At 47.4% G+C, this 19,846-nt stretch overlaps 1 protein-coding gene across 1 annotated transcript; it reads left to right on the forward strand.

The window, feature by feature from the left end:
- Positions 1 to 6,420: 6,420 nt before the first annotated feature.
- Positions 6,421 to 18,824, forward strand: LOC122745579 (aflatoxin B1 aldehyde reductase member 4-like). The gene is made up of 7 exons (XM_043990941.1): positions 6,421 to 6,763; positions 12,654 to 12,841; positions 13,671 to 13,775; positions 14,239 to 14,335; positions 14,775 to 14,874; positions 16,284 to 16,413; positions 18,396 to 18,824. Exons 1-7 carry the CDS (start codon positions 6,433 to 6,435, stop codon positions 18,555 to 18,557), a joined length of 1,113 nt encoding a protein of 370 aa, XP_043846876.1. The 5' UTR covers positions 6,421 to 6,432; the 3' UTR covers positions 18,558 to 18,824.
- The last annotated feature ends 1,022 nt before the right edge of the window (positions 18,825 to 19,846 follow it).

Below are 19,846 nucleotides of genomic sequence, written 5' to 3' on the forward strand. Positions count from 1 at the left end.
AATAAACGGGTTGAAGAAAAGCAAGAGAAACTTTATCATCATCATCATATTTCAAGAATCTGCTCCTATTGCCATAAACTGGGACATATTTTGCCGAAATGGCAGAAGTAGACAGCAAGATATTAATATGAGATGTGGAGATTTAGATATCGAAATCAAAAATGCTCTAATTCCTCAGAGAAATAATGTCAGTTCAAATGTTACATAAAGGTTTCCTTTTTATGCCATTGTATCTACATTTTGAAATTAATAGTATAAGTTTGTTTTCATAGAGATTTTCATTCTTTTAAGATTGTGGGTTTTTTTCCAACTGATTATTTGATCAAATTATATAAAGTATTTCCTTGGTAAATTGATTACTATGACAAGTGTAAATGAATTCTAGAAATACTATTTTTACAAAAAATAGTTTTTGGAATTATTATACATTATAATTCTAATTTTTTGTGATCATTATTATCCTCAAATTTAAATCCATATGAGACTTGGATTATGGGAATTTACCATTTAAGACATTAATTGCCTTCACTCATGAGAGGAATATATACAAGAGCAGGCACTGAACTCTCACAGAAGGGGAGACATGTATGAAGTCCAGGTACTGAAATGACTGATGGCTGGAAGTTTTCATCCCACCCATCTCATTCTACACCTGGCTTCTATTCCCCCTACAATATGCCTGATGCCATGGATGTCTCAATCCCATGCATTTGATTAAGCCTGATTCAGTTTCCTCCAATATGTTCGGTGGCATGGATGTATATCCCATCCACCTGTTTTAAGCCTGGCATACTGCATGGGTTGTATATATTGCTCAAGTGTGGGAATGCTCATATCCCATCTATTCTCTATTCTTTTATGGTAAACCCCATAATTATTGAGTCTCATAATGGCATGAGGATAATTAGGCAGATGATACAAAAAGTGATGAAATGAAGATTTAAAAAATTCTTGTCTTCTCAATTCATGTTTTAAGAACTTTCATTGTTTGATTTGATTACTGGCAAAGCTCTTTAAAGTTGTGTTAACCTCAATTTTGTAGGAAACTTTTCCTAGCTGATTACCAGCATCTACACATTTGAAACACCTGAAAAGACTTCCATTCCACGACTACACCCAGAGGACATCCCAAGAATCATCTGAGAAAAGGCTTTCAAAGACTTAATTATTTTTTTTACTGTTTCATCAAGGAACACCTATTCCTAGAAGAAACAAAGGGGGGAAATGTGATAAAATAATGGATTTAGCAGATACTCAAAGACCCACCTGGAGATTAATCTAAACTGATTGAATCAAGTGAGAATGATTGACTGCTGATGAGCCTACTTCAAATTTAACTAGATTGCAATCACACCTGGCTAGCCCTTAATGGATTTGGAGGATGCCAACCAATCAGCTTGAAGCAGTGTGTAAGGACCGCCTCTATTCCAGACCTATAAAAAGCTTCCACAATCAGCTTGCTGGAGAGTTCCTGATTAAAGCAGGCTCATGGAGGAGGACTTGAGGAAGAACCCAACCAGGCTGGAACTCTATTGGAGATAGGCCTTTTCTTAACTTTCTGAACTCTATGTTAATACCTGTATGCTTTAATAAATGTTTAATGCCCAAAGACTGGTGCTGAAGCTTCTAATTTAAGGCAATCACAAAATATAGATTTTAAACATCACAGTTCAAATCCTGCCTCAGACACTTAACACTTACTAGCTGTGACCCTAGGCAAGTCACTTAACCCCAATTGCCTCACACACACACACACACACACACACACACACACACACACACACACAAAGGTGCATAGCACCTTTAAAAAATTGATTGTGTATTGCCTATGTATAACCTATATCAAATTGCTTACTGTCTCAGGGAGGGGGTAAGGGCAGGGAGGAGAAAGTTTGGAACTCAAATTTTGAAAAAGGAATGTTAAAAAAAATGTTACATGGGACAGCTAGGTGGCACAGTGGATAGAGCACCGGTCCTAGAGTCAGGAGGACCTGAGTTCAAATCCGGCCTCAGACACTTAACACTTACTTGCTGTGTGACCCTGGGCAAGTCACTTGACCCCAATTGCCTCACCAAAAAAAAGAAAAAGAAAAAGAAAAAATCTTATGTGTAGTTGGGAGAAAATATATATTTTTTAATTGATCATGTGCTAGTGCATAAAAATCCTATAAACAAAAGGGAAACAGTAAATATAACTCTCACTGATAACAACACAATTAAAAGTGTAATCAATAATAGATACATAGAGAAAGAAATCAAACTTGGCCTAAAGAGATGAATAGGCAGTTTTCAGAAGAAGAAATCAAAGCATTCAATAATCATTAAAAAATGCTCTGGGGGCAGCTAGGTGACATAGTGGATAAAGCACTGGCCCTGGATTCAGGAGGACCTGAGTTCAAATCCAGCCTCAGACACTTGAAACTAACTACCTGTGTGACCTTGGGCAAGTCACTTAACCCTCATTACCCTGCCAAAAAAAAAAGACAAAAAATGCTCTGAATAACTAATAATTAAAGAAATGAAAATTAAACAACTTTGAGCGACCACCTCATGCCTTTCAGATTGGCTAACATGACAGAAAAGGAAAATGACAAATGCTGGAGAGGAAGTGGAAAAGTAGAGACACTAATGCACTGTTGGTGGAGCTGTGAACTGCTCCACCTATTCTGGAGAACAATGTGGAACTGTGCTCAAAGGACCATAAAACTGTGCATACTCTTTGACTCAGCAATATCACTACTAGGTCTGTATCCAAAAGAGATTAAAGAAAAAGGAAGAGGATCCATGTATAGAAAAATATTTATAGCAGCTCTTTTTTGTGGTGCCAAAGAACTGGAAATTGAGGGGCTGCTCATCATTTGGGGAATGGCCAAACAAGTTGTGCTATATGATTGTGGTGGAATACTCCTGTGCTATAAGAAATGATGAGCTAGATGCTCTCGGAAAAACCTGCAACTTACATGAATGGATGCAAAGTGAAATGAGCAGAACCAGCAGAAAATTTTACCCAATAACAGCAGTATTGTAAGATGATCAACTGTGAATGACAACTATTCTCAGCAACACAATAATCTAAGACAATTAAAGATGACTAATGATGAAAAATACTATCCAGGGGCAGCTAGGTGGTGCAGTGGATAAAGCACTGGCCCTGGATTCAGGAGGACCCGAGTTCAAATCCAGCCTCAGACACTTGACACTTACTAGCTTTGTGATCCTGGGCAAATCACTAAAGCCTCATTGCTCTGCAAAAAGAGAAGAAAAAGAAAAGAAAAATACTATCCAACTGGAGAGAAAGAAATTGATTCTGATTGCAGATTAAAGCATATTTTTTTCACTTTATTGTTCTTCCTTTCCCCTCCACATGACTAATGCAGAAATAGGTTTTTCATAGCTTCATATGAATAATGGATATTGTATTTCCTGCCTTCTCAATGAGTGGGCAAGGGGGTGGAGGGCGGGACACAATTTGTGACTGAAAATTTAAAAGTCAAAAATGTAATTGGAAAATTTTTAACAAAATAAAAATACAATACGACGTTAAAAAATCAGAAGGGAAAGAGTTAACTGAGGAAAATCTTTGTTGCAAACTTCCATAATTTAGGTGTGATATCCCAGATATATGGAGATTTAAGTCAGGCAGCTAAGCAACATGGGTTGATGCAATGAGGTGCTGTAGTGCTTCCCACATAGTAGGTGCTTAATACATTGATTTGATTTGCAAATATTAAAGTGTTATTTAAATGCTAGCCATTTTTGTTACAACTGAAGTATATAAGAACAAGAGCCATTTCCTGGTGTTCAGTCACTTTTCAGTTGTGTCTGTTTCTCTGTGACCCCATTTGGGGTTTGGGGGTTTTCTTGTCAGAGGTACTGGAGCTCTCCAGCTAATTTTTTAGATGAGGAAACTGAGGCAAACAGAGTTAAGTGACTTGCCCAGGGTCACACAGCTACTAAGTGTTTGAGGACAGATTTAAATTCGGGAAGATGAGTCTACCTGACTCCAGGCCCAACACTCTATCCACTTTGCCACCTAGATTCCCTAGGTGGTCATGGTCAAATGATTTGAATAGGCAGATTGAAAAATAAAGGAAAGCTATTAACTACCACATAAAAAATTACTAATAATCAGAAAAATGAAAACTAAACCCTGAAGTTTTCACCTCATACCCATCATATTGGGAGGACAAGAAGGACAATTGTTAGAGGGGCAGTGGAAAGACAGGCACACCAATATATTTTGAAACTCTGGAAAGCAGTTTGGAATTATGCCCTCAAAGTTACTCAACTGTGACTATCCCATACCAAAAAGAGATCAAAGACTGAAGGAAAGGACCCATATGTAAACAAATGTTTATAATGGAACTTTTTGTTTTAATAAAGGGGGTGGCCCTCAAATGGGGAACAGTTTAAATATATATATATATATATATATATATATATATATATACATACACACACATACATATATGAATGTAATGGAATATGTGCCCTAAGGAAAAAAAGGGGTAGATTTAGAGAAATCTGGGAATACTTGTATGACCTGATGTAAAGTAAAACAAAACTAGAAAAAATAATTTACACAATGCCTACAATGTTTTAAAGGAGAACAGCTTTGAAACACTTAAGAACTCTGCCCATTTCAATGCCCAGCCACTATTCCAGAGGATCAACTATGACAGAGCATGCTTCCCACCTTCTGACAGAGGTGATGGACTTCAGAGACATAGGTGGCATACACTTTCTGACAAGATCAATGTACGGATCTTTTGTTTTTTCCTTGACTATATTTATTTGTTGGGGGGGCGGTGCAGGGAAAATATTTAAATTTTTTTGGGGGGAGAAAGAGTTATGAGTGAAGGAGTAAGAGTGGTTCCCTTAATCATAAAGGGCAGGTAGGTGGTGCAGTGGATAGAGCACTGGCCCTGGAGTCAGGAGGACCTGAGATCAAATTCAGCTTCAGACACATGACACTTACTAGCTGTGTGACCCTGGGCAAGTCACTTAACCCCAATTGCCTCACACACACAAAAAAATGCTATTTTGGGGCAGCTATGTGGCACAGTGGATAAAGCACCTGCCCTGGATTCAGGAGTACCTGAGTTCAAATCTGGCCTCAGACACTTGACACTTACTAGCTGTGTCACCCTCGGCAAGTCACTTAACCCCCATTGCTCCGCAAAAATAAAAAATAATAATAATATAGAGAGAAACAGATAGAAATTGAGATACAGAAGAACAGAACAGTATTCAAATTACCCTAAGTTCATACTAGACTTAAAAAAATAAGTCTTACATAAAAATGAAATTTGTGGTTTCACATGTACTTCTTTTTTTTCTCTTCTTTTTATGCAGATATGATCATGTTTGTTGTTTGTCAAGTTCATAATATTTTAAAAAGATTTTATGGCATGGTTTTCTGGTAATTTTTTTTTTCAGTATATTTCAGTTCAATATTTTCTCTGCAAAAAAAAATCCAAGCCAAGTCAGGTAACCCCCGCCCAGATCTATATTATCTGATGTCTCTGGCATGTGGAAAATATCAGCATGTTCATTTTTTTCAGGGGGGAGAGGCAGGGCAAGGAGGGTTAAGTGACTTGCCCAGGGTCACTTAGCTAGCAAGTGTCAAGTGTCTGAGGCCGAATTTGAACTCAGGTACCCCTGAATCCGGGGCTGGTGCTTTATCCACTGCGCCACATACCTGCCCCCAGTATGTTCATATTTAAGTATTTTAAAATACATTTTTGATTGATACGAGGTATTGCTATATCAACTCTCTGATATATGTCCCACTGATTGTTATAGGCATTAACTCCCTGCTTGTCTGATGGAAGGGAGGGGGCAATGGGGGTGAGGGGACAAGAGGCCCAGGACTCCTGGGTCCCCAGAACTGCTCTCCCACCCCTGCCAGATTACTGGGTCCCTTCCCGAGGGATAAATGGTACCCCAGCTAGGAAGCTTCACTCCTTCCCTGCCCCTCCCTGCCCTGAAGGCTGTGACTCCAGGCGGGGACCGGGATAAACAAGACCTAGGTTGGAATCCTAGCTCAGGGCGACTCCGGGCAGATCCCTTTCTGGCCCTGAGCTTCAGTTTCCCCATCTGAAAAAGGAGATTGTTGGACCAGTGGCTTCCTTAAGGCTGTTTCCAGCTCCAGATGCCGGCCCCCGGAGAAGGTTCCGGGGGCGGGAGCGGGCGGTTGCATGCACCTGCCAGTCCCAGAACTTTCCGCTCTGACCACGCAGGTCCTAGGTGCATCCAAGCCTGGCTCCGGAGGAGGCAGGGCTTCCCCAGTCCCCTGTCGGCGCAGCGCACTTTGCAGACGGTCCCTGAGAGCGGCCAGCTCTGCCCTGGCCCCTCCTGGTCCGACCGCTGAGTGGCGTCAGAAAGGGGGCGGGGCCTCTGCACGCAGGCTGCGGCGTCGCCTCCCCTCAGATGCTGAGCGCCGCGACTCGCGCCGTGGCTCGCGCCGCTGCCCGCTGCGCCCGGTCCTCCCGCGGAGCCGCCCGCTCCCGCAACCCTCGTGCCACCGCCGCCACCGCCATGTCCCGCGCCGCCTCCTCGGCGGCCCGGGCCCTGCCGGCCTCCGTGCTGGGCACGATGGAGATAGGCCGGCGTATGGACGGGTCAGCCGGCGCGGCCGCCGTGCGTGCCTTCCTGGAGCGCGGCCACCGCGAGCTGGACACGGCCTTCATGTACAGCGACGGCCAGTCCGAGAGCATCGTGGGCAGCATGGGCCTGGGGCTGGGGGACGGCGGCAGCAGAGGTAAGCCGGCCCGCGGGGGGCCATGCCGCCTGCGAGCCCCGCCCCCCCAGGGTGCGATCTCGGGCGTGCGCCCTGCAACCCTTGACCTGAGCTGGGGGTCCCCGATCTGTGCAACCCCTTCCATCCGCGTGCAGCCTGAGGCAATGACCCCCGACGTCCCCACGGGGCAATCTAGGGCGAGCCCCCTGGAACCCCCGATGGGGCAGATTCTGAACCCACCACCCAGCGTAGCCCCGTCTTCGAGCTGAACAGCCCCCGGTCCCTCCGTCCCCCTACCCCCTGTCCCGGGACACCTGACCTCCAGTGGCTGTCCAGGCACCTTGTACTCCAAGAAGTTGCCTGCCCCTAACTGAGGAACCTTGGCAGACTGCCCTCGACATTGATCACTGAAGGCATCAGCTAGGTGAATCAGCGCCCCCTGCCCCAGAGCGTGTCCTCATTTCCCGCCTACTCCATGAGTTGAGGTTCCTGGGTATGGACGTGCACATGGGTTGTGTGGGATTGAGGGGGCCAGGGGCAGCGAGACGGAGGCCAAGGCTCTCCTTGTCCCTTTACATGCATGCTTAGTGCTGGAATTTGGACGTCAGGCCACTTGGGACTTTTCACTAAGGGGGGTAATCGTGTTCCTAGTTCTAGGTCACGGGCTTGCGATTGCTTCAGGCCTCCGCTGGGAGAGGGGAGAGGCTCAAGGAGGGTCTTCCCTGCCCTGGATAGGGTTTGGAGTGTCTGTCCTGGAGAGTTGGACTTACTGGGGCATCCTGTTCCTGCTGGTATCTTCCCCTTCACACTGCCCCTTCCACTCTCTTCCCAAACTGTCCCTCCAGTAGGTAGCATCCCTGGGCTGCTGCTTTCTCAGATTGTTAAGACGTCAGAGCTGGAAGAAACCTTAGAACCCGGACTGTTGCAGGGCTGAGAGGGGTCTCACAAAGAAAAGTGTCAGAGAACGTTAACAGCTGTGAGGGACCTTAGAAGTGATTTTACCTCATCCCCATGTAATAAAAAGAAAAAAATAAAGAGAAAAAAAATGCAGGCGCAGAGAATTACATTGACTTGTCTAAGGTCACACAGTAAACGAACGTACTGCAGATGGGACTGGAACCTAGGTCTCTCCTCATGCTGCCCAGTGTTCTTTCTTTCTTTCTTTTTTTTTTTTAGTGAGGCAATTGGGGTTAAGTGACTTGCCCAGGGTCACACAGCTAGTAAGTGTTAAGTGTCTGAGGCCGGATTTGAACTCAGGTCCTCCTGAATCCAGGGCCGGTGCTCTATCCACTGCGCCACCTAGCTGCCCCCCAGTGTTCTTTCTATCCCATTGTTGCTTTGGTCACTGTTTTGAATTGGACTTTTTCATCTCTGATTAATAACTAACATTTATATAGCACTTTAAGCTTTGGAGAGTGTTATCCATTTATTTATTGTCTTATGTGATCCCTTGGGAGGTCCTGCTGTTATCACCCTTGTTGTTTGTTCTTCCTTCTGAAGACGACCATGATATCCTGACATCCCCTTAATGTCATGACTTAGACGGAATTGGATTGAAGGAGGGCTGATTATCACCCTTATTATCAGATGAAGAACCAGGTTGAGTTTAGTGATTTGCCCAGGGTTGCAGGGTAAAGCTTCAGAATTTGAACTCAGGTTTTTCCATCTCAGAGGCCAGCATTCTGTCTCTCCACTTCACCATCTAAGCTTCCTTTAAGTTTAATGGCATGGTTTTGGATTCTGGAAATGTTTGTTTAAATACCATCTCTGGCACGTTCTATCTCAGCTCACCTCTCTGGGCATAGATAGGATCATTGACATAGAGATTGAATGGCTTTTAGTGGTTATCTGGTCCAACCCTCTCATTTTATAGATAAGAAACTGAAGCCCAGGGAGATTAAATGACCCTCTCAGAGTCTCACAGCTAGTGAATGTTGGGGGGGAGGGTTGAAGCTGGGTCTTCCTGACTCCCAGTCCCAGGACTCTAATTTATTCATTTTTAAAGTCTCTTCCAGCTCTAACCTGTGATCAGAGTTTCTTTCTGTCTTCTTTCATTGCCCTTTAAACCCCTCCCGCCTTCCACCCCCACTGCTTAGATTCCCTAGGTTGTGCCCAGAAGCAAAGTTCAGGGCAAGAGGCCATTGAATTCTTGGCTTGTGGTGGAGGAGGGAGGGGGAAGAGGATCATGTTCAGTAAAGGAAATCACTACATTCTTCCATCCTGGGCAGTTGAGTGGCGTCAGGTGTGAAAAGTTCATAATAAAAATGGAACCTCATTCCAATTTGGAATTCTTAGATCGGGGCTGGACTTGACATTTGAACTCTCTTACTGTCTTCCATTCCTCACCCTCTTCCTCCCAACCCCCCATTTAATTGGAATACTTAGGGGCCATCTCATCTTCTAGCTCCTTCCCTTTATGTATTAAAAAAACAGATCGGTAGTTCCTAAGTCTTACAGCTAGTAAGTAATATAGTTAGAATTAGAACTCAGGTTCTCTCAGTCAAAAAAGTAACTGACCTTATTGAATTGAGCAGGTTATATTGGGCCTCAATTTTATAATATTATAATATTATATTTATAATATTATAATATATGCTTTGTGTTGCTCTGACCAGGCTCATGTGAGGCTTGTGTTCTTTCTAAGACCTGGCATCCATCCCACTTCTCTCTAGACTCTCTTTTCTTTAGTTGCGGTTTGCTTGCTTTTCCCCAAACCTACACTCACTTTGTAATTCTAATTTTTGTAGGTTGAATGATATTTTCTCATTGATTTATTGGCATAACATCAGAAACGTTTTGTCATCATTTGTGATTCATATTAAATGATCAATTGTTATTATTACTTTTTGTGGGGGGATGGGGCAATGAGGGTTAAGTGACTTGCCCAAGGTCACACAGCTAGTAAGTGTCAAGTGTCTGAGGCAGGATTTGAACCGAGGTCCTTCTGAATCCAGGGCTGGTGCTCTATCCGCTGTGCCACGTAGCTGTCCCCCTACACTCACTTTGGCAGGTTGGGGTAATGTTCCCAGGGAGGGGGACACCTGACTACCATTCATTCTTTCAGGACGCTAGGGGTCTCTACTAGGAATAGGCTTACTACTTGCCAATCTAGTTCATGACTCACTGATGAAGGGCTTCCCATTTATATAAATATCAGTCAGAATTACACCATTGAATCTTGTTAGCAAATATTTGTTAAATGTCTACTATGTGCCAGGCATTATGCTAAGTGCTGGGGATACAAAAAAAGACAAAAGACAGACCCCCCCCCAGCCTCAAGGAGCTCACAGTATAAGGGGGAGACAATATGTAAACAGCTATGTACAAACAAGACATATGGGATAAATCGAAGATGATCAACGGTAGAAAGCCCTAGTGTTAAACATGAAACATTAACTAAATCACAAGGCAGAAGCAAGAATAGTTAACATTCATTCATTAGAAGGCCAAGACAGGAATAAATATATCGTTTACTCAGTAGAAGGCAGAAGTGGGAATAATTCTAACATTTACTCAATTATAACTGAATTAAGTAATTATAGCATTTACTCGATTCTAACATTTAATTATTGAATAATTGTAACATTTACTCAATAGAATGCGAAAGTACAAATAATTAAAATATAAGTCTATGCATAAACCTCGGTCACACTCCCCCCACCCCATACACTCTCTGTGAGGGAGAGGGGACATACAATAGAACCTAGCAGAAAGACACGTGGGTTTCTCTATTCAAGTTGGAAGTAGCTCAAAGCACTGGACAGCAGGCCTTAGAACAGTCAACTCTGTTCAGAACTGCTGTCTCTGCTGTCTGCTGGTCTGCTGGTCATCAGATTTCCTGCTGGGCCAAGCTACTTCTCTCTTAACTCTCAGGCTGCTGAAGTCGTGTCAGGTTCTTTTACACATTCCACTTTCTCTGACTGTCCCCCATGCTTGGAATGCTCTCCTTTATCTTTGCCTACTGCCTTCCCTGGCTTCCTTCAAGTCCCCCCCAAAACTTATCTTCTACAGGAAGCCTTCTCCAACTCCTTTTACTTCTAGTGCCTTCCTTCTGTTAATTTTTTACTGTTTAGACATTATATAACCTGTGTGTGTGTGTGTGTGTGTGTGTGTGTGTGTTGTTTCCCCAGTTCCCATTAGATTGTGAGCTCTTTGATGGCAGGGACTGTCTTTTGCCTCTTTTTGTATCTGTGGCTCAAGACAGTGCCAGGTCTGTGCTTTGTAAATGTTTATTGATTGACTTTAAGACACAGCCACTCTTGGCAGGGCGCTGAGAGTGCTAAGCTATTAATTTCAGTGATAGTAGCTCCCTTAGTTTAGAGAAATGTCAAGCTCCTTAGATCTTCTCTGAAGCTTTGCGTTTTTCCCTACAGAGCTATAGATAGCAATAAGCCTAACTAACCTCCCCCAAGACCAGTTCTTTAAATATCAGGGGAGGGGCAGCTAGGTTGGCACAGTGGATAAAGCACCGGCCCTGGAGTCAGGAGGACCTGAGTTCAAATCCAGCCTCAGACACTTGACACTTACTAGCTGTGTGACCCTGGGCAAGTCACTTAACCCTCATTGCCCTGCAGAGAGAGAGAAAGAGAGAGAAATAAATATCAGGGTATTCTTTCCCCCCCCCCCCCTCATTAGCCTTCAGGTAAAGCCATTCCTCCTCTATTTGTCACAGAGCAGAAGCAAAGCTTGATCTTTTCCCCTTAGTTTCTCCCTTTCAGACCACAGAGGGCAGTCAAAGGCAACACAGGTAATAGCTCTATATGGTTTGCACTTTAGGTGGTAGACAGCTCTCAAAACCTTTCTCGAGCCATCCAGCTCTCAGTGCAGCAGTGCCTCCTTTCCAATAAGCACAGTTCCCAACAAAATAGATGCAAAGCCCATGTCCCAGCTCAGCTCCTCTGAATCTTTGTATTTAGGGCCTGCTCATGGGTGGTGACCCATCTGTAACTTACGTGAAACTCCAAATACCTCTCTTTCTGTTAGGTATGAATAGAATTGTCCCGTATTCCCTAAACAGTTATTTGCTTAATCGTTTCTGAGTTGAATCCTTCCAAATTCTGAAAACAGTCTCATTTATCTGAGGTCTGTCTCAAACATTTCTTAATCTGGGGGCTAGTGTTTCTTATCAAGTTGGTTTATCAGAATTATTTACACCCATTTCATTTTTCTACTGCATTTGGCTAAGTGACCATTTATGAAAAGAGCAGTGTCTTACACTTGACTACCCCTTTCTCTTTTGTGCGTGTGGAGGGGGGCGGGGTGGAAGGTGTCACCTTGTGGTGATAAGAACCTCAGATTTGGAGCCAGAAGGTGTGGATGAAGCTCCTCAGCACCCTTTGTGATGTGCACATGCCACGTCACCTCTTGGAGGGATCACTTTTTTTGTCTGAAAAGTGGGTATAATGTGAGGATGCCCTGGAGGTGGTATGGGGTCCTGGCAAGAATCCAAGATTTAGGAAGTCACAGGAGCTGAGGATGGACAGTTTACATCTGGAAGGGCAACAACAGATCGTCCAGTTGAACTGCTTCATTTGACAGATGAGGAAACTGAAGCCTGGAGGTGGTAAGTGACTTGCCCAAGGTCACATAGGTAGTGAGTGGTCAAGCCAGGACTGGAAACCAAGGCCTCTGACTCCAAGTCCAACTTTTTTCCCCTGGTGCAAGTCCTGCACAAGGTCCTTCCTTTCTCTGAGCCTCAGTTTTCTCTTTTGTAATAATAGGGTCAGACTAGATGCCCTCTGAGCCCTTGTCCAGCTCCGACATTGTACAGAATGAGAAATGCAAGTGGCCAGCTGGGAAAGGTAGAAATGTGGCCTGTTCGGATCTGGGGCCGAGCAGGGCATGGACTGTGTTTGCTGAATCACATTGAACTGAATCTCAGCCACCTCCAACCACCTTCTTTCTCCCCAAGTGAAAATTGCTACCAAGGCTAATCCCTGGGATGGGAAGTCTCTCCGTGCAGACAGTATCCGCTCCCAGCTGGAGACCTCCCTGACGCGCCTGCAGTGCTCCCGAGTGGATCTCTTCTACCTGCACGCACCTGACCACAACACGCCAGTGGAGGAGACTCTGCGTGCCTGCAATGAGCTGTACCAGGAGGTAAGAGCAGAGGCTGGTAGAACTGGGAGGGCCCTTAGAACACAGTATGTCAAGGCTGGTAAGGGCTTCAGAACACAGGATTTCAGGGTTGGGAGGGCCCTTAGAGCACAGGATGTCAGGGCTGGGAGGGCCCTTAGAACACAGGCTGTCAGGGCTGGGAGGGCCCTTAGAACACAGGATTTCAGGGTTGGGAGGGCCCTTAGAGCACAGGATGTCAGAGCTGGGAGGGCCTTTAGAATACAGGATGTGAGATCTGGAGAGGCCTTAGAGCATCAATCAATCAATAATTCAAGATTATTTATTAACCACTTACTGCTAACCACCAGGCACTGTGCTAGAGCTGGAGATGAATGAAACAGTTGCTAGTCACAAAGACATTCTAATGACTTTCTCACAGGGGAGGCAAGTACAGGTCAAATAGAGGAAGGACTGCTTAGAGCAGCGGCCCAGCCCTGACCTGAGGTTCTCTCTCCCTTTCTCCCTCCCTCCTTCTCTCTCTCTCCCTCTCCCTCTCCCTCTCTCTTCCTCTCTCTTTCCCCTCTCCCTCTCTCTCCCTCTCCCTCTCCCTCTCCCTCTCCCTCTCCCTCTCCCTCTCCCTCTCCCTCTCCCTCTCCCTCTCTCTCCCTCTCCCTCTCCCTCTCTCTCCCTCTCCCTCTCCCTCTCCCTCTCTTTCTCCCTCTCCCTCTCCCTCTCCCTCTCCCTCTCCCTCTCCCTCTCCCTCTCCCTCTCCCTCTCCCTCTCCCTCTCCCTCTCCCTCTCCCTCTCCCTCTCCCTCTCCCTCTCCCTCTCTCTCTCTCTCTCTCTTTCCCCTCTCCCTCTCCCCCTGCAGGGTAAGTTTGTAGAGCTGGGCCTCTCTAACTATGCCTCCTGGGAAGTAGCTGAAATCTGCACCCTCTGCAAGAACAATGGCTGGATCCTGCCCACTGTGTACCAGGTAAGGAGCTGCCTGAGCCCAGGATGATGCAGGGACTCCTGGGGGCCCTTCTTGGCCACTGGGTTCACCCTGACCCCCGGGCAAGGAGCCTTTCTGCCATCCAGGCCTGACAGATTTTACAGGGGAGGAAACTCAGCACCAGAGGAGGGAGGGAGTGGCCCCCGGGTCACATGGCTAGTAAATGACCGAGCTGGACTCAGATCTAGGTCTCTGACCTCCAATGCTTTGTGGTAGAAAGAGCACTGGCTTTGGGGACAGATCAGGGTTCAAATCATGATCTGCCACGTTCTACCTAAGGACTTGTCTGGGCCTCAGTTTCCCCACCTGTAAAATGAAAGAGTTGGACTAGCCCTTCTGAGCCTGAGCCCCCAGCGTGCTTAGCCTGTGACTTCTGACCTGGGCTGGTTTGGGGGATCATCCCTTCCCTGAGCCCCCCCAGCTGAGCTCTCCTCCCTCCTCCCAGGGCATGTACAACGCCACCACCAGGCAAGTGGAGACAGAGCTCTTCCCCTGCCTGCATCACTTTGGACTGAGGTTCTATGCCTACAACCCTTTGGCTGGTATGAGGAAAAGGGGGAGGGGACCCCAGAATCCCTGGGATCAGATAATAGAGTGAGGACATGGAGTCAAGAGATCTGGGTTCAAATCTGGACTTTGATACTTGCTAGCTGTGTATCTAGGGGCAAATTAGAGCTTCTCTGGACAAATGGGGGAAATACTATTTATACTAACCACCTTCAGGGGTTATTTGGCAGAAGCCACTGTTTCAAACCCTGAGGGAGCTCCAGGGGCATGAGTCTGGGTATCTTGTGGGTGCAGCTTGGGAGTGGGATGGAGAGGTCTTCTGTGGTGCTGGTGGGAGTGCACAAGGGGCCTGGCTCGGTCCCCCTCACTCGAGGCCAAGTTGAAGGGGACGTTCCCCTTCACAGCCGTGACTTCTGGCTGCACTCTCAGCCCTTGGGGGGATCCCCAAGATCTGCCTGTCCTGTTTCTGCTCAGGTGGCCTATTGACTGGCAAGTACAAGTATGAAGACAAGGACAAAAAGCAGCCGGAAGGCCGATTCTTTGGTAACAGCTGGGCTGAGACCTACAGGAATCGGTGAGCAGGGGGTCGTGGGTATGCAGGAGGGCCTGGTATCTCTGAAACCCCAGGCTTTCCCCATCTGTGCGAATGGGTGTGAGCCCCTGGCCCAGCTCTCTGGGAAACCATCCCACGTTTTAGAGCTTGGAGGGACCTTCAGTTCAATCCAGTAAACATGGGAGTGCCCACTCCATGCCAAGCACCGTGCTAAGTGCTGGGGATGCAGAGAAAGGTAGACAACAGTGCTTGCCCTCAAGGAGCTCCCAGTCGAACAGGGGCGGGGGGGGGGGCCGGGGAGGGTGTTGGGGGCAACATGCAAAGAGGCTGTCTATAAGATAAATAGGAGATAACTGAATGAAGGAGTGCACCTTGGAGGGCATCGGCTCCAACACAGAGCCGAACAAGAGCTCCCCCTGAAACCATCCCTGACAGGTGTACCCGCAGCCCCCACTTGCAGACCTCAGACCCCTCTCTGAAGCCCAGGCAGCCCCTTCCCCTTTGGGGCCCCTCTCATTGTGAGGAAGGGGTTCCTGACATGGAGACAAAACTGCCCTGTTTGGACAGCTGCCCAGTGCCCCTGGTTCTGCCCCCTGGGGCCAAGCAGAACGAGCCTAAGTCCCCTCCCCATGCAGGACATGTGCTCTCAAGCCCCCCACTGTCCCCAGATTTAGTCCAATCAGCCCCAGGTCCTTGAAAGGCTGCCATGTCCTGGCGGGGCCTCCCCTTCCTCTGGACACTCTCAGTGTCCTTCCCGGAATGTGGTGACCACTCCTACAATGTGCCCTCTCTTGGGGTGTCACAGGGGATGGGATGGGTCATCATGGTCAAGTGACCCCAGAGGAGTGAAGTTCTGGGACAAGGGGTGCCCCAGGCCTGTGTCCTGTGCTCATGGATTGTTTCACTGGGAGGTAGACTGAGCATGCCTGGAGGTCACTGTGGCATCCTCCCTGGGAGATTTGCAGGGAGGTTTGACCTGTGGTCAGTCACACACTGAGTAGTGACTGGTAGAGTCAGGACTGTACTTTGGCCTAGGCTCAGTTAGGGTCCCTGTGATTGGGAGTCAGGCTGAGCCCCCCACACTGAGGCCAGCCTGGGGGCGCTGATCACTGAACCTCCCTGTCTGCCCATCTAACACAGCTTCTGTTCCTGATATAGTTTAGAAATGAGGCCTTTATCAGAAATACTGGCTATAAAAATTGTTTCCCAGATTTCTGCCTCCCTTCCAATTTTGGATGTGTTGCTTCTGTTTGTACAAAAACTTTTTAATTTAATGTAATAAAAATCATCCATTTTGCATTTCATAATATTCTTTATCTCTTGTTTGGTAATAAACTGTTCTCCTTTCCATAAATATGAGAGGTAAACTATTTCTTCCTCTCCTAATTTACCTATGATATCATTTTTTATGTCTAAATCTTCCAACACAGCTTCTGGAAGGAACATCACTTTCAAGCCATTGCTCTTGTGGAGAAAGCGCTGGCGGCATCCTATGGGGCCAACGCTCCCAGCATGACCTCCGCAGCCCTCAGGTGGATGTACCACCACTCCCAGCTGCAGGTAACGCCCCGGGGGCCCTGGATCCCATCTCTTCCACGCTTTGGCTTTTCTCTCACTGATATTTAATACAGCTAATGAACAAATCACAAAGAAACTATGGGAAAAAGATATTTCCTAAAAACTTCTGGGCAAACCAACCCAAGTGTCCCGACTGACTGAGAGTTTCCTTGCACCATGTAGACAGGGGGGTCTCTTTGAATTTTAACTTGGTTAAAAGGACCAAAGGCCAGGTGCCAGCTGGCAGTAGTGGGGGCCAGTCATTTGAGACTTAGCAAGCGCTTACTAAGTGCTTGGGATATAAAGAAAGGCAAAAGCCAGCCCCTGTGAGGAGGAGCTCACAGCCTGGGTGCCCCCACCCTGAGGGAGCTCCTGGCCTGGGCACCGCTGCTGTGCTTGAAGCCACCTGGCTCCTGTGGCTGTGATCAGGGCTGTCTCTCGTTGCCTGGGCTCCGCTGTCTTCACTCTGCATCCCTCCGTGGGCATCTTCCCATCCATCTTCATCTTTACCGCAGTAGCATGTTCCATCCCATTCATCTTGTCAGGTGTCACGGACGACCACCTGGCTTGTGTGTCTGGAGGAATCCAGCCTTGTGCAGTTACTTACTGTGTGACCTCCTCTCATCTGTGGGGGTAATGGTTCCTCCCAGGGCTCTTGTGGGATGTAGAGGGCCTGGCCCACCTGTGGAGATCCAGGTTGGGGAAGCCTTCATTCAGTCTGGTTGGACATATACAGTGCCTCAAGGTGAATAATGGCAAGAGTAACAAAGCTGGGAAGGTGTCTCCAGGCCCCATCTCTGGTCCTATGCCTGGCCCGCTTCTACTTACCTGGTGGTGGCCTGCACTTCAGAGGATCCTTAAACTGTGGCCTCTCTCAGCAGCCCTGGAGCACAAGTGGGAGCCTCTTCATGCTAAAGAGATGATGGTGGGAGGAGATATAAACCACTGGAGGGTGGGCAGCCAGGTGGTACAGCGGATAGAGCGCTGGACCTAGGCCTCAGACCTTTGTGACTCTGGGCAAATCACTTGGCCTCTGTTTGCCTTAATACACTGGAGAAGGAAGTGGCAAACCGCTCCAGTACATTTTTTGGGAGGAGAGAGTCAGGAAGACTCATCTCCCTGAGCGCAGATCTCCCCATAGACTCTCACTGGCTGTGTAACCTTGGGAAAGTCACTTCACCCTGTTTGCCTCAGTCTCCTCATCTGTAAAGTGGGCAGGAAGAGGAAATGGCAAACCACTCCCGCATCTTTGCCAAGAAAAGCATAGGTGGGGTCATGAAGAGTAGGAAACAGCTGAACAACATGACTTTCGGAGCACCTTACACATGTTACCTCACTTGATCTTCATAGCAATTCTGTGTACAGGTGAGGAAACCAAGGCAGATGGGTTAAATGACTTGTCCAGGGTCACATGGCTAGTAAGTGTCTGAAGCAAGATTGGAATTCAGGTCTCCCTGACTCCAAGTCTCATTTTCTTATCTGTTGGGACACCTACAAAAAAAGTAAGAAACCTTTCCTGGCCTCGTGAAATTATAGTGGGAGATCCAGGGGTATCTCACTAGAGCCAGCTCATACCACCACTGTTAAATTTTGAGTGATTGTTAGTGATCATAACTGTGAAGGATATTTCTCCGATAAAGACCTCATTTCTCAAGAATTTAGAGAACTGGGGCGGCTAGGTGGCGCAGTGGATAGAGCACCGGCCCTGGAGTCAGGAGGACCTGAGTTCAAATCCGGCCTCAGACACTTAACACTTACTAGCTGTGTGACCCTGGGCAAGTCACTTAACCCCAATTGCCTCACTTAAAAAAAAAAGTATGCTGTTAAGCACATTCCCCCTCCCCTCCCCAAGCTGGTTGTTAAACATTTACCAGCATAATCCTGAATCACCCCCACCCCCCAAAGCTGGTTGTTAAAATATTTACCAGCACCCACCTGTGCATGACCTACACACATAGCTGGCTCTCTCCCCCCTCTCTCAATAGGGTTCCCGTGGAGATGCTGTTATCCTGGGCATGTCCAGCCTGGAGCAGCTGCAGCAGAATATGGCAGCATCAGAGGAGGGCCCACTGGAGTCTGGGGTGGTGAAGGCCTTTGACCAGGCCTGGCATCTCGTCGCCCATGAATGTCCCAACTACTTCCGCTAGCTCCAGGCCTGGGGGTGGGGAGGCCCCCTTCTTGACACTGGCCGCCCCCGTGCTCTCAACCCCATCAGCCGCCCTTTGCCTTAAGCTGCTGCAGCTTCAGCTCTGTCTTTCAGATTGTCCCCAGTCTCTGAATCAATGGTTTTTCTAGCCTCCCTCCCAGGGGTGAGACCTCTGACCTCCTGCCCTGGTGGCTGTCCCTGTTGAGAAGGGTGAGGGCCGAGCCCAGCTCTGCTCTGTCCTGATGGAATAAAAGCTAGTATTGCAAGAGAGTGGCCTGGAGTGTCTTAGGCACTGGGCTCCTCTGGGGCCTGGGGTTGGTTGGGTCCTTGGTGGCAGAGCAGGGGTGGATCCTGGCTCCCTCCTGAAGAGCTGGCCTCTGGAGGGTGTTGGAATGGAAGCCTCCAAGTAGGGTGGGTGGCTTTGGCCAGATTGCCCAATCCGAGTCTGAACAAGGCTCTTCTACGAAGTACACCATACCCAGTCCACTTTGCTGTGTGATTTTAGTTTTACTGCCCCTGATCCTCAGTCTGCACCTCTGGTGTGTCCTGAGGCCAGAGTATCTAATCCTGCCTCTCCTGTATCCCTCTTCCCATGCTGAGTCAGCCCTCCCAGCTTCCCTAAAGTTTTCTCCCAGTTAAGCAGCCCCAGTGCCAGCCTTCCTGTGTTCCACGCTTCTGTCCCATGGACTGCCACTTGATGCTGCCCAGCATGGATCACCACCACCACCTCCTCTCTGCCAGGGAGAGCGGGTGCTACTTCCCTTTTCAAAATCAGGGGCTTGGGGAGGTTCTCCCTACGTGAGGAGAAAGGGAATTGTCCAGGGACAGTTGCAGGTGACAAAATCATATCGAAACAAACAGGAACCTTTTGAATGGAGTAGAATGTGCCTGAGATCTGGGTTCAAATTCTGACTCTTAAACCCACCATGTAATCACAGAAATGCTACAAAGCTCATCATTCACAAAGACATGAAGACTACTTGTACAACCTGGTGAGCTCGTGAGGTGTGCCTTACTTAAGGTGTGCACCTGAGGGAGGGGTGAGCTCCAGCTGTCCTGAGCCAGTCACTTGGTCCTTATCTGGAAGAGGAAGCTTGCTACCTATTCAGCTGGGACTGAGATAGCTCAAACAGAACACTTACGGGGCCATTTGTGCCAGGAAAAGCTTTTTAATGGTTTTACACACATATTCCTTTAAGTGGCAGAGAGGCCCAAAGGTACGTTTTTGGGGTCTCAAGTCACGCCCCGTGGATGAGTGAAGCAGAAGCAGCCTCCATCCCATGGCGGGTC

This window comes from Dromiciops gliroides, chromosome 3, assembly GCF_019393635.1.
Source record: "Dromiciops gliroides isolate mDroGli1 chromosome 3, mDroGli1.pri, whole genome shotgun sequence".
NCBI classification, from domain to species: domain Eukaryota; kingdom Metazoa; phylum Chordata; class Mammalia; order Microbiotheria; family Microbiotheriidae; genus Dromiciops; species Dromiciops gliroides.

Coding starts and splice junctions, on each gene's coding strand:
- LOC122745579 (XM_043990941.1), top strand. CDS start 6,433: ATGCTGAGCGCCGCGACTCGCGCCGTGGCTCGCGCCGCTGCCCGCTGC. Junction 14,336..14,774: donor TGCCTACAACCCTTTGGCTG/GTATGAGGAAAA, acceptor GTTTCTGCTCAG/GTGGCCTATTGACTGGCAAG. Junction 14,875..16,283: donor GCTGAGACCTACAGGAATCG/GTGAGCAGGGGG, acceptor CTTCCAACACAG/CTTCTGGAAGGAACATCACT.